Genomic DNA, 14,684 nt, shown 5'->3' with positions numbered 1-14,684 from the left:
GGTAGGCTAAGTCAACTGCCTCTCGAAAGGTTGCTGGATTGTGAGCAGCGATAAGTGGTTCCATGTGAGATAGTATGCCAGCCTTAAATCTGACCAAAAGAAGTGTGTCACGATAATTTGTTATGGCCACCGGTTCATTCGGTGTGACCTGAATAGCACGTCGAGCTAGTGACTCAAGACGATCAGCAAAATCTCTGACTTTCTCAGAATCTGATTGTGTTGTTGTTGTCAGTTGAGACAACACTATCTCAGGTCTGTCAGGTGAAGAAAATCTGTCTATTATATGAGCACGAAATTGTTCATAGGTCATAGGGTCTATCAAGTGAGAGCTTGACTGAATATGAGCAAGTACAGCTCCAGAACATTTCTGTAATGCAATCTCTTTCTTAGTATGAGCATCCCAATTCGCCAAGGCTGATGCACGATCAATTCTTGAAAAAAAATCAGTCACTGTCAATCCTGAATTTGTTCCATCAAATACGGGTATGGAATTGTAAGTGCCTACTATGATTGGAAACATGTTAAACTGCTGGACATTCTGAGCTTGGGCTTCCTCGTGAGCCATGGTGTATAGTGTGAAGAAGAAAAAAAAATTTAGCCGACTCTCAATAAACACGTAAGGGGCAAATATGTGTAAAAAATATTAAAAAAAAAAGAAAAATTGTGTAAGGTATCTCGCCTGGAGTCCTCTCAAACCAAAAATGTACCTCAATGTTTGTGAATTGTGCAAGTCTGTGTGAAATTATCCCTATGTGTATATAAAAAAAAAATCTGACTGGGAAACTAATCAGCTAAACAGTGATCACGAAACAACACAACCAAAACGAAACACGAAAAAAATTTTCCACCGGAGACATGACATGAGTTGCGAGGGGGGAGACAACGAGGAAGAAAAAAAAATCGGGGGGAAAAAAAACGAGTTTTCCCTCACACATAGACTCACCCGAAAAGGAAATAGAAATGGCGCTCAGGTTTAGGTCTTGACAATTGAACTCAATCACGATACTGAAATCACATCGTCGACAATAATCGGAATTCAACATGAGAAACACAAATTATACGTTCAAAATGAGACTCAAATCACACACTCAATAAAAGGAAATATTTTAACAAACGGTAGAAACACAATTAGATTTTTTTTTTAAATTATGTCAACTATGGAAAAATACGCTAGCACAAACACGTTACAACGATTGAAAAATAATAATTACGACAGTTCAGTATAGTTACGCCAAGTTACCACAGATTCGCCGGTCGACGGCACCACTCTATGTTGGGAAGTTCATTGGACGCGGCCGGAGATGTAAACGAACTAGTTCCGTAGCACGACATATTATATATATTACTAGACATTATAAACAGGACATTGCGAAAATGATAATAACCTCCGCTATTAAAGTATTACAATTTAATTTTATTCATTCATTGAAAATACTTCGACACCGTGAATTACATTAAACTCGATACAATTTACATGAAACATTGGACACTCTCACTCCACCAAATTAAACACAAAATAATTATATATATATATATATTGAATCACTCACCGTCATCTCGGGGCAAGGTTTCCTGCGTCCCCTACATTGAGGGGTCTCGACCCGGGGTTAGGAGGAGAGCGAGAGAGTAAATTCACGACTCTTCAAGCGCGACATGTTGGTCGTCCAACCTCCAGCAATACCTCTCTCTCGCTAAAGCCTCGTGTATTCACAAACCAAGATGGTGAAGACCTCTGCTATTGGTCGAAGGCAATCGCCTGATTTCTGTTAGGGGTTTCATTGGCCCAGAGGCACAATGTGTGTGTCTGTGATGATGTTATGTAATACGTACTTATTCGGTGCTCAAGTGCGTCTTAGAAATACCTGGTGAGGGAAAGGAGAGCACACGTGTTGCATCCCATGTATGTATGTATGTATGATGTGTGGTTTGCGGTTTCTCGATGGGAAGGCGAGAGGGGGAGAGTGTGTGTAAGATGCAATCGTAACATATTTTAGTGAATTTCAGAGGCCATAATCTTTAAAACATGAATATTATGGACATTCAGAATAACAGTATACATTATTACGAGCATTGTAATGTTAGCCTTCTTCACATTTATCAACATTTTTAAATGTAAGCAACATCACCGACCGACTCCATAATCCTAGACTGAAATTTGAGCAAAATTTCCGATAAATTTAAATAATTTATTGACGATTTATCATATTTTACCAATACGAGCTGGGGATTACACATAATTACCGATAAATGTGAAAAAACAAAATTTATTAAACCTGTAATAATGATTGGTAACTATTCATAGTAACCGGTGAGTATGCGTAATAACCGGATTTATTAAATTTCCGTAACATATGTTCTTTTACTTGAGGGAAAAGATATTGTAATGCCGGTTTTTTTTTTGGCAGTAAAGTGACGCCATCTGTTGTGTAAATTGTGGAAAATGACGTCACCAAGACAGCGTGCGCAGGCATCCTTCTTTCTCAGTTTTTGAATATGGTGTCATGAGTAGTGATATTTTGGTACTTTTCGGTTACTTTTGGAAGTAATTCTGCTGATAATATTTCACGGATCTGGTAACACTGAAACTAATATGTGTTTTTATTTAATGTATGATGGCAACACAATGTCGCCAAGCATCATCACTATCATCATCAGGCTTACTGTTTTGTTTACAGTTTTTCTACGACAACGACAGCACGGAGAATCTCGTCTGGTCGAAGAGGAGGTTGTTTGTGCCCAGCCGTTTATTTATTACGAGTCGTGTTTGCGGGCTGAAATAAGATGATTCGTGTTCAGAAGAGAGTCAAACTCAAAGGGAAGATCTATCCGATCATTAGGGAACAATACCTCCGTAATAATGTTGTTTGTCAGTCATGTTATCCTGAAGCTAATGGTTGGTGTTATTATTGTTATCATCATGTCATTGTTATCATGTGCGAAATTATCAGATTTTGACTAACTAACTGTATTAGGTGATCCTTTTGGACACTGGGGGCCACTTCATTGGTTTGAGAATGTGTCACGGGCCACTTGTGATCTGGTTATGTGCGCTTTTCAAGTTGGAGATTTTTGGCGACGATTTCCTTTCTGGCCTGTCGGCGTGTTCGTTCCTGGATGGTGCCGGTCGCTATTTTTCTTCTCCAGGAAGAAGAAAGGGGGAAAATGGAATTCAATTATCCTTATAGGCGCCAACTTGACACCAAGACTTTGATTTGCGACCACAGTTTAATCACACTTATGGAGCCCCAAGTTTGCGTCAAAACATTGAGTTGCAATCCTAGTGCAACCTGAGGCATAACGTAAGGTAACTTTTTCCTTTTTTTTAAAATCCTCCTTCCTCTACGGCACAGCAATAATCCAAGAAATTGGAAAAAACATCTGTTTGTGTATGTAGCTGTAGTATTTCATATTATGTCCTTTTTATCTATCGCCACTAGATGGCACCGCTTACACAATTATTATCTATGTTATTTTCCTGTCTTTTGAGGCAGATGTTATTTTGTATCAGCTCAAGTCAGTCATACCTTTGCTTCATCTCACAAATAAATATTATTATAATTTTAACCTTTGTGTTCGTCGTTCGTATACAACATCCTTACACACATACACATGCTTTAATACAAACGTGTAATAATCCATAATCCACATTATAAATCAGAGCATTCCACACAGACTTCAACGGATAGCCACAAAAATAAAAATTTAAAATTCACCGGGGGAAAAAAAATGCTAGGCCTCAGCCCAACAGAAGTTGTTTAACACTGTCGATAATGGGGGGAAAAATCTGCTGAAACACAATCGAAGTGAAATGACACAAAGTTGAACAATGCATTAGTGCGGAAAACGTTTCGTCCAATCGCTAACATACCTGCATGCAAATTAGACATAAGAGGGATTTTGTTTTTTACTTTGTCATGACCCCTCACTTCCAAATATAAAAAACCCGAAATAATAAAAGGAAATGAATAAGAAATGCTGCAGCTTAACGCAATGCAAATGTATTGGAATATTTGTGAATCAATAAATAATAGCAAGGCCCAGCTTTACTGGGCACTCGCTTCGAGAGCCATTGTCATCCTGTTGCACCTTTTCATCGCTGTGCTTATATCAAAGACATACATTTGCATGTAATTTGATGAAAATACCATTTACGTTGCGGATGACTATAAAGAAGTATCCAAGCTATACGCAGAGGTGCCACATTATGCTGTCCTGTCACATGACTTCGTAGCTACGTCTTTCGGAATATTTGAGTTTTCAGAGTTGAGAGGTACGATAATTTTACAGAGTATCACTGTAAAGGTTTGTTTTGATTAGGTTTGCATTTTGAATCTTTATTTGGAAATACACTAAAGGGAGACATGAGAATTAAAACCAGGTGAAATAGTCAACCTGGGGCTTGAGATTTTTCAAACCCTCATGTAGACCCCCTGATCACTGAAAGCTCTAAATCTGTTTGGTACTGGATGGAACCATAAATAAGACTTTAACTTCATATTTTCCTCACACAAAAACATTTTCTCATTAAAAAATCACATTATTGTGTGCTCTAATGTAAATGAAAAGTTCGTTATGAATTCTCATCATAACTTGTTTATGTGGTTTAGGTTCTCCAAAGCCTCAGGCGTAATCGTTACAAAAATTTGGTGGCTGCCGCAAGAGATGCTAGATGTGGATGTATCATATTCCTGAATGAAATGTGCAAAGAGACATCAGTCGAGCGATTATCGTCTCAGTCCAAAGAAGAATGGTTAGCATTGTGAGTATTACGCTATCTTGTTTAGTAGTTTTTAGTTTTTAACATTTTTATAGCAGGTTCTTGGCTATTAGACTGTCTTGAATGGTTGACTTTTTATCAACACCTATATTTGTATCCATCATTGTTAATTCACTTCAGGTCGGTCTGAAGAGCAGGAAATTATTATGATAAGCACTTGGAAAGTGTGGTACCAGTATTAGGTGTGGTAGAAGATGTAGCGGTTAGTTTCTTTGTCCTTTGATATGTTTAGATTTTTCTTTTAATTCCATTTTTCATTAATACAGAGTGTAGGCCTATATCTTTTTCGGCTTGGAATAACATGCAAATAGAGAAAGTTACTGGAAATAAACAAGGTTGCCACATCAATCATTTGACAAAAAATGCATAGCTTTCGAGATATTAGGCTGATTTGGTTGAAAATTTTCTCTCTTTTTTTGAGATTTTATTTGAGCATTTTCAAGAAATTAGCCTGTAACAATGTCTGGCAGCAGCAAAGCCAGTACTGTATAATAAGCACCAGAGTGGTGCAGTGCTTCCACTATGAAGGTTACCATCGAGGTCCACGGGTTCAAATTCGATCAAAGAACATTGGAATAAAGTTATTTACCTACCAATCCTAGGACAACCACAGATGGATAGAGCCTTCGTTTCTCACTCAGCTCTATTGGTCGGAAATTGCCATGTGGAAGTATAGGACCCGAGTTGGTGTGTGGTAAAGCAGTACTGTCTGATATGGTGATATGAATGGGGTTGGTAGTAATTCTATCCAGAGTGTTCCCCCAAGTGGCACAATTGTAAGATGCTAGTCTATTACCATAAAACCTATTATCAGGTCAGCAGGTTTGATCCAGAGAAAGAACATAGACAACAAGTATTTTTCCTGCCATACCTGAGGTCACCACCGATAGATGAGGCTTTCATTCTCAACCCAACTTGATTGGTAGTAAATTACTGTATGGTGATGTGACGGAGTTGGTGTACAGTGAAGTAGTACATTACTATCTGTAATAACATCAAACAACTCTTGGGTGGCTACTTCACCAAACACTTACTCTGGCCATATCGTTGTATTGCAATTTACTGCCATTAGTGAGATGGGTTAGAAATGAAGGAGCTTTCTATCGGTGGTCTCCTCAAGTTTGTTAAGGAAAATATCTTATCTATATCCCTCCCTTGGGTTTGAAACTGCGACCGTAACGACAACCTTCATGGTGGTAGATGAGCATCTTACCACCACACCACTCTTGGTTGGCTGACCCATCCTGATCATTCCCACCTAACATTGTGAGAAACTTGGTTCGTGGAAATGCTCGTCACTTTTGTGAACAAAGCATCAAAACAGGCGAACTTTTAACTGAGTCAATTAAATGTTTCAGAAGCTATGAATTATCAGAGACAGATACAACTATGCAGTTTAGATAACGGGACTACACCAAATCAGATGCGATAATTGGCAGCATGTGGAAGAACAATAATTGGAAAGAGATTTAATAATTAAATTTGTGTAAAGCTCTAGTTCATTGTTTCCCAAAGTGGGCAATATCGTCCCTGGTGGGTAATGGAATGGTCAGAGGGGGCAATAGAAGCTACAAATATAGCATAGGATCCTATGGGTTTCGCTTGAGTGGGGGCGATGAGAGAAAAAAAAATTCTGAATGGGCGGCAATGAAACAAAAAGTTTGAAAAACTATCCTCTAGTCTAAAAAAAATGTCAACTAGTGAACCTATCTCATCCTTTCTCTCTGTACTGAAATAAATTTACTCTGTAAAGTTTGGATGAAAATTCACAGTGATATCAATGATTCGAATTCATCTATTTCATTATATAAGCACTTAAAAATAATAAAAACAGAGAAAGTAGCAAAAATATGAAGAATTTCAATCACAGATGCCTCAGTAACAATTGGTCTGAATGTTACTGGCGAGATATTGTTTTCGTATAATAGAGAAAAACTCTGCTTGTTTTGCATTCAAGTAGTTCTACCATCCATCTGTCTTTTCCATATTAGAAATGAAAGTGGCAGATGCTTGAATTTTCATACATGTGTAAGTACTGTTTAAAGGTCTGTCCGTTCTCTACAGAAGAGATTTTTTCAAATAGGAGACAGGCTTGCATTTACACCTTGAAATCGAAAAACCGCAGATAAGATATGCTTACACTGCATGCATATCAATTTTATGTGTGATGGGGGGGGAGGAAAAGTGCCGATCCTGCTGTGCAGTTATATCTCATCATTGACCAATAGCGTATTGTTTACCCATTTCATAGGTTCACTCCCCTTTAACATCTGAAAAATCTATTTTTTTTCTCAACCAAGTGCACACACTTTACTATTAGCTAAGTTTCGTGGTTGTTGTAGCTCTCTCTCCGTTAGTAAGTTATTTTTCTCTCTCTCATGCACGCACACACACATACATACGGGGTGATTATAAAAAAACTATCCCGACATATGGGTCCCTAACTATCATACCATTTACAGAAACTGAATGAAATTTTGGCATAAGGTATTTTGATGTATGCGCTCAAGAATGATATGGAAAACAACAGTGTCACTCTAACAGTTACGGTTACAGTGAAAAAATTTGGAAAATATCATATGGCAACACCAAGTTTTTTGTATTGGAATGCGATCTCCATACTGAAAAACACTAAATAGCGTTTGAATGCACCTGTAGCACGAAAATCCCCGGAGCTAGGCAAGGAAAAAGTAAAAAGGACTTTGCCGTGCACCAGAGCATTAATGTTCGTTTCATTCGTCACGCCGTTTCTTCGGCTGAGATCCCATCCTGATTAGTCCTCCACAAGGTCATGTGGAAAATTTGTGAAACACAATAAAATGCTTTATTTTATGCTGCTTCTCTGTCCTTATTGGTTGCCTTCACTTTTAGCCTATCTACCGCCGGTGATTTTCATTCTACAGTTGCCGTTCGAACACTATTTAGGGTTTTTCACAATGGAGATCACATTCCAATACAAAAAACTTGGTGTTGCCATTTGATATTTTCGAAATTTTCTCACTGTAACCGTAACTGTTAGAGTGACACTGTTGTTTTCCATACCATTCTTGAGCGCATACATCAAAATACCTTATGCCAAAATTTCATTCAGTTTCTGTAAATGGTATGATAGTTAGGGGCCCATATGTCGGGATAGTTTTTTTATAATCACCCTGTATATATGTATACATTATATATATGCACCCTGGAAAGTAGAGATTAGTAATTTCGTTGTGCCATAGCCCTTGTTGACCATAACTATGTGGGATACGTTTTATGATTGTGTTGATTTTTATGTTGAATAGCTGTTTAAGGGATATGAATATAATGATAATCTAAGTGCTCGTGAACCCCAAGTGTTTGCAAACCATGTGGTCGAATTTGAAGGCTAGTCTAGAGCTGTATGAATCCATACGCGCTGCTCTGGTTCCCTCCGTCATTCAAAGTAAAATTTCCAATGTTCGGCTTGAAAATTATATTTTTATATTATTTGAAATTAATTGAAGTTCCTGATTGGACTTTTGATTAAAATTTTACTTCTTGAACTTTGATACAAATATTATAGAATTCCACATTTGTGCATGCTGTACTGTGACTCTCACTTTCGTAACTGGGAAAATGCCCAGAGTTCTGGAAGGGCCCTACAGGTAGGCTAATTAGATTTAATAGAGAGATTACAACAAAGCATTGGGTGTTAATTTGACTTGACCGCCCTGAAGTTTAATGATATGGTCCTGCTTCAGCTACAGTTGCTTAAACAATATTTCAAAATGGAATGGTAATGCAATGTTGTGTTGAAAATGGATATGCTTACACCACCACAAAATAATCCATGTGAATCATGGATTCCATCACCATCTCTTGTGAACATTCTTCTTAAGAATTTCTAACAAATTGGGACATGTTAGGACAGGGCCACAACTAAGGGGGGGGGGAAGCAGGCCCATGTAACACCCTGGATACCGGACCAGAGAAATGTTGAATATTCTTCAACATTACAAGAGTGTATCAAAGAGTGGGTTTGCCCTGATTGATCAAGCATCTACACTGCTCAAAACAATTAGGGGAGCAAGCAAAAAAGTGAAGAAAATCGTGCGAGACAGCCACGTATTGGCATACAATGGATAGTACACGCGTATCAATGCGCAATACAGAAAAAAGACGTGAAAAAGTTTGGAATTAAGCTTTAATTCTTTGAAAATATGGAAAAAACATGAAAAGATGATTTAGGGCAACAATTTGGTTACATGTGAACGATAAAAAAAAGTACTGTTTAGACATGATGCATGAGTTTTAATAGGGTGTGTGGTCTCCTCGAACAGCTAAGACTGCTGCACACCTGTTTGCCATGGATGCGATGAGGTTATCGATCAGACTTTGGGGAATACTGTTCCACTCCTCAAGAAGTGTAGTCTGCAGGTCTCGGACAGTAACAGGCGGTCTTGGTCGCGCAGCAATGTGTCGTTCGAGCATGTCCCAAACATGCTCGATTGGATTCAGGTCAGGAGAGCACGCTGGCCATTCCATACGCTGTATTGTTTCAGCTTCAAGCATGTTCTCCACCAGACGAGCTCTATGCGGTCGGGCATTATCATCCTGGAAAACAAAGGAATCTCCAGCGTAAGGGATGACATGAGGTCGCAGTATCTTGTCTGCATACCTTCGGGCCATCAAAGTGCCATTCCGAATGATATGCAGGTCCATGCGTCCGCCTATGCTGATTCCACCCCATACCATCCAACTAGCTCGTCTGTATTGTGACCTTTCACGAATGAATGCTGGGTTATTTCGAGTGCCCCTGTCCCTCCATACCAGAACACGTCGGGTGTCACACTCCAGACTGAATCGGGACTCGTCTGTAAACAGCACTTGGCTCCAATCATGTTGCTCCCAATCTCGATGTTCAGCAGCCCATCTTCTTTGGGCCGCACGGTGGCGTGGGGTCAACGGAATGCAGACCATTGGCCTACGTGCATAGAGCCCTCCCTCATGAAGTGGATTACGTACTGTTTGGCTGGACACCCTTCATCCTGTTGCCAAGAGCAACAGTCTTTGCAGTTGCATAGCATTCTCTGTTCTGTTTCGACGGGCTGTTAACCATATATACTGTTCATCAGTTCTTGTAGTGGTGCGTGGCCGACCTAGCCCTGGTCGACGTCTAACATTTCCTGTTTCTTGGAATCGATTCCACAGCCTTGCAACAACACTTCTGGCGACTCCAACAGCATCCGCTACACTACGTTGTGTTTGCCCGGATTCCAGTCTGCCTATAACACGCCATGCCATGGATTCCGGTAAATCACGTTGTTGAGACATCCTCAAGTCACCTTGTCTCAAAAAAAAAATACTGTGCAATCGAATTTCACAGTTACGGCAGTAAAACAGACGTTTCTGCAACATCCCGATTTTTGCCCTTATCTCCTTTTTCTGGTTTTTGACGTCATGAACTTTGATTTGCATATGAAGTTTTCTTCTTCCATTTCCTGCTAGGCTTTAAATTATGGATGATTCATTTTATGTTACTTATCGGTATACATCTTCACGTAATTTTGTTAAAACCATGTGCTCCCCTAATTGTTTTGAGCAGTGTAGTTGCCACCCTGTGCTAGGAACTGTTGTGTATCTATATATATATGTGCCGACTCTTAAAATTTTTTCTGAAGTCAGAGTTCTGCTTGTTTTGCATTTGAGAATTCTGATGATTCTGCCCTCTATATTAGAAATGAAAGTGATAGATGCCTGAATATTCATGCATGTGTAAGCACAGTTTTAAAGGTCGGTCAGCTGTCTATGGAGAGACTTTTTCAAATAGGAGACAGGTTTGCATTCACAACTTGAAATTGGGAAACAGTATGACCAAAGAAATGCTTCCACTGCATGAATATCAGTTTTGTGTATGTGGGGAGGGGGGCGTGAGAAAAATTGTTGATCCTGCTATGCAGCTGTATCTCATCAATGATTAATAGTATTGTTTGCCCATTCCATAGGTTCACTCCCCTTTAACATCTGAAAAATCAGATTTTTTTTGGAAAACATTTTCTAATGCTATTTATTTCAGTTTCACCAATTTGAAATTATCTTAGTGAACCAGGACGTGAAAAATCCCAGCCACTACTTAAGTACCCCATGACGACTAGAGAATTGGCATTGGCCTGGTAATTTCCATATAGTTATGACTTTTAAATTACAGTGTAAGGATGATTTACGGCAGTGAATCTTTCAACATGGGAAAATGAGTCATTAAGCCTCACAAAAGTTAGATAAACGTTATTCAAGGTTGTTTTTCATAGAGGAAAAATCATGATTGTCTTGAAATCTGGCGTGTGTCTTTATATTTTCAGACTCGTCAAACACTGCGTTAAACTATACGGTATCCCTGTACAAAAATTTTATTCACTCAAAAATGTTGCCACTACTTTGGGGGAACAGTTAAATTTGCCATCTCTTGCATTATACCATTATAGTATCTGATTCACCTTTTGCCTTTTTCTGACCATTTGTTCAGTTTCATAGTTTCATGGAAAGAGCACCGAAATTCATGACTGCTGCGGGTGACCAAGTTTGTGGCTCCCTGCCCTAAGACTTATGCTTTTGTTTCTTGTATTTTGTAGAATATTTACATACTTTTCACTATACAACACGTTAAAATTTTTTTTTTTTTACATCCATTGAAAGAATACGGGAGCCACCTCCCACTAGAAGTTTTAGGAGCAGGGATCAAATGTGCAAGGTTCATTTGGGTGTTTTTAAGAGATTTTGTTTATAGTTATCTCAGTCCATTTTTCTTTTCAATAACATCACATGATCTTCTCATGGGTAACTATTTCTGGCTGCTCAGTAATGGTTTATACACAGAGGTGCACATTCTTTTCAGTTTGCATGCAAGATAATCAAAAAATATATATCACCATCTTTTTCCTTCCTTAAAATTCCTTAAAAAAAAAAATCTGTGTTTGCATTATATTAAAATCACCCTGATAAATAATTTTATTGTGCACCGTTACCATTGACTGTTCTTTTTTCTCCCATCACAGAAAGAACCTCAAATGGATCCAAAGAAGGAAGTTCAGTAATGCCCACTGGAAAGGTTGGGGTGCTTGACAGGAGATGGAGACATTACGTTTCCTCGTTTCCCGAAGAGTCTATTGTAAGATAATGTATAAATATGTTAAAGACATGGAACATATACATGTGGCATGTGCGGTTAGTAGTAACATAATCTGAGTTATCATTCTTTCTTTAGTTTACGTAATATACATTGCATTTCACAGGTGAAAATCATGACTCTTGGTCTATGTTCTCCAGATTTTTAGAAAGAATGATTGACTACATAACTTTATAATTTATGGCGGCTGTATTTAGATAGTTCCCAAATACCTCATAAATTATGCTAATGTTACATCCTGCGAAATCTTGAGAATCTTTACAAGTGTTTTCCGAAGAGGCCAACTAATTCTTTTCTTCTTTTTTGAATAATGTTGAAACTATTTTTTGCATTTTCAAGTGTATTTATATGTACATGGGATGTCACAGACATCCATGTTGAATGAACAGACTTTCTTTAGTGTTAAATTTTGATCATTTCTCAACTTGAATTTTTCATTAATTCCTTTTTCAACTCAACAGTAATGGTTGTGATTTCAAAATTTTCTATAAGTTTTTTAGTTAAAAAGTTTTGAAGAAAAACAATTCATACAATAGGTATGCATTATGCAACCAGAAGTTCCTACAGCTCCCTTGTGTTATGAAAACGTTGTTCACACACTCATGTACATTCTAGTTTCATTCTGCAGCTCAAGCTCAAACATTGAATACCGAAATCCAATACTTTCTGTTCATTAAAGTGCAGTGAGCACTCAGTTATAAGATGATTTTTTGCATTTCCAGTCAAAGATATAGCGTAATAATGCTAGTCATTTACACCGCTCTCACTTATGCATCTTTTTTCTTTGTTCTCTTACACCAAAGCATAAGTGAGAGATCACTGTATTATAAAGCACTGTTACAGTCAATGCTAGTTTTTATGTACCATCAATATATGAACCAAAAGATTGTAACTAGTTCATACGTAAAGAAATAGAAAATAATATTTCCTAAATAATATGCCACATCTTTGAACGTCTTTCCCATTTGCAATTTTTCAATTTTACCAACTAACTGTTCAAGTCTGTTTGTATTTGTAAGAAAAGATTGCCACGATTATAGTATTTATTCTATAACTGCAGTCAAACTTCTTTAAGTTAAATTTTTGATATCTCAAAACATTTTTAATCTCAGCTTTAGGATATTTTATAAGAATTTAAGTTCTGTAATCCAACTATCTCCATTATAATTGTAATTAATTTCGATAACTCAAGAGTAATATTAATTTCCAGGAGCACTTCAAGATATCAAAGTACATATATATACAAAGTACTACAAGATATAAGTAGTTGTTGACTGCACATCACTGATTTTATTGATCCTTCTAGAAAGATGCTAATAGTTCATCCAAAGGAAGTTGTGAAAGAGTGCTGGTACTGCCATATGATTACAGGATTCCAAAGATACACATTGCAACTGAACAAGCTCAACCTTTGCATAATCAAAGGTATATCCAACTCTAAATGTCTATTTTGTTGTTTTTTTTCATGTTGAAAAAAAATTGTGTTGTTAATATCGATTTTGTGTAAAAAGATGAATTCAAAATTTTCATATCATTTAAAATTATTTCAAAGCTAGATTATTAATAAATCTTTGAAAATCTGTTAGTCCTGTATATGCTGTTTAATAGTCAAATCATCAGTACATTTTCTTTTGTCTCTACAGCTTTAAACTTTTTATCCAAAGCCTTAAAATTACAGTGTTATGAAATGAACAAAAATAAACCCTTATTTTATTTTAAATATTCATTTATTTTTTTGACACAGTTCCAAGTTGCAATTTCCTTTCTTTTTGGTTTTGAAACCAGAATAGTTGTGAGGATTGATGGTTGGAGTAAGGACTCCCAATACCCAAATGGGCATTTCGTCAGGACTTTGGGTGAAATTGGATTGCTAGAAACAGAAATACAGTCCTTGCTTGTGGAGTATGGGATATCAGTTTCTCCTTTCCCATTGAATTTGGTGAGGATGTGTTTCATACGAACTTGCAAAAAAAAACTACTATGCAATTTTAACATATGTTTTTGTTACATTAATACCTTCATTCTGTTGCTTTATACTTTTGTACATGACTGATGAACATATACAATATTTAAAAATAAGTCACTACTTGATAGAAGTTTTGGTTAGTTATCCTTTCTTTATGTAAAGATGATTTATTTTTCCTTTAGTTGCCAGAATTGCCTTCATGTACAGAGACTGATCCATGGTCCATCGATGAGGAGGAAGTAAAACATAGAAAAGATTTGAGGACCTCTCACCTCATTTTCAGCATTGACCCCAAAGGATGTGAAGATGTTGATGATGCATTGTCAATAAAGTAAAAATCATTAATTGAGAGTGCATTCCCACTTTTATATTCCTTATTGAAATTAAAAATTTGAAGTATTGAGTGGGATCTGTGCTAAGTCAAAGATTCTTTATGCCAGGGTTTTATCGTATTTCACTAGAAACTGACGTATTGAATAACTTTTAAAATTCCATTCATTAATTAGGCTTCAAGTTTTGCATGTTTCATATCATGTTTTACTGAAGGCATTTGGATGACATTGGCTCAATTGAACTTGGTGTCCACATTGCTGATGTTTCATACTTCATGAAGCCTCTTCCCTAACTGATCTTGAGGTTTGTTCAAAATCAACATCCGTTTATATGCTCGACCGACAGTATGACATGCTTCCTCACGTTCTGAGTGGTAATGTCTACTGGGAAACGTTGACAGCTTTGTACTGGGCTTTGTAATCTCTCACTCTATGTTTAATTTTTCTTTGAGTGCATGTGCGAAA

At 37.3% G+C, this 14,684-nt stretch overlaps 1 protein-coding gene across 3 annotated transcripts; it reads left to right on the top strand.

Moving 5' to 3' along the window:
* Positions 1-2,644: 2,644 nt before the first annotated feature.
* LOC149079889 (DIS3-like exonuclease 1) lies at positions 2,645-14,238 on the top strand. 3 transcript variants are annotated; one of them, XM_089240392.1, is made up of 6 exons: positions 2,645-3,304; positions 4,608-4,759; positions 11,791-11,903; positions 13,228-13,346; positions 13,707-13,860; positions 14,070-14,238. In XM_089240392.1, the coding sequence occupies exons 3-6, from the start codon at positions 11,829-11,831 to the stop codon at positions 14,220-14,222; spliced, it is 501 nt and encodes a 166-aa protein (XP_089096518.1). In that variant the 5' UTR covers positions 2,645-3,304; positions 4,608-4,759; positions 11,791-11,828; the 3' UTR covers positions 14,223-14,238. The 3 variants fall into 3 exon arrangements, with proteins under 3 accessions (XP_089096518.1, XP_089096516.1, XP_089096517.1); XM_089240390.1 differs by having other exon boundaries at positions 11,791-11,959; XM_089240391.1 differs by lacking the exon at positions 2,645-3,304 and adding an exon at positions 3,642-4,270 and having other exon boundaries at positions 11,791-11,959.
* The last annotated feature ends 446 nt before the right edge of the window (positions 14,239-14,684 follow it).

Source organism: Pholcus phalangioides, unplaced genomic scaffold (genome assembly GCF_987345545.1).
Source record: "Pholcus phalangioides strain wild (caught in Gottingen) unplaced genomic scaffold, Ppha-v1.0 ptg000012l_1, whole genome shotgun sequence".
Classification (NCBI taxonomy): domain Eukaryota; kingdom Metazoa; phylum Arthropoda; class Arachnida; order Araneae; family Pholcidae; genus Pholcus; species Pholcus phalangioides.
The sequence above is the reverse complement of the archived record's forward strand: the minus strand, read 5'-3'. Positions and strand labels throughout refer to the sequence as shown.

Excerpts from the sequence above, each read along its gene's own strand:
- LOC149079889 (XM_089240390.1), top strand. The coding sequence starts at position 11,864 with ATGGAGACATTACGTTTCCTCGTTTCCCGAAGAGTCTATTGTAAGATA. Across the intron at positions 11,960-13,227 it reads ATATACATGTGGCATGTGCG|AAAGATGCTAATAGTTCATC; the intron begins GTTAGTAGTAAC and ends TGATCCTTCTAG. Across the intron at positions 13,347-13,706 it reads CAACCTTTGCATAATCAAAG|AATAGTTGTGAGGATTGATG; the intron begins GTATATCCAACT and ends TTTTGAAACCAG.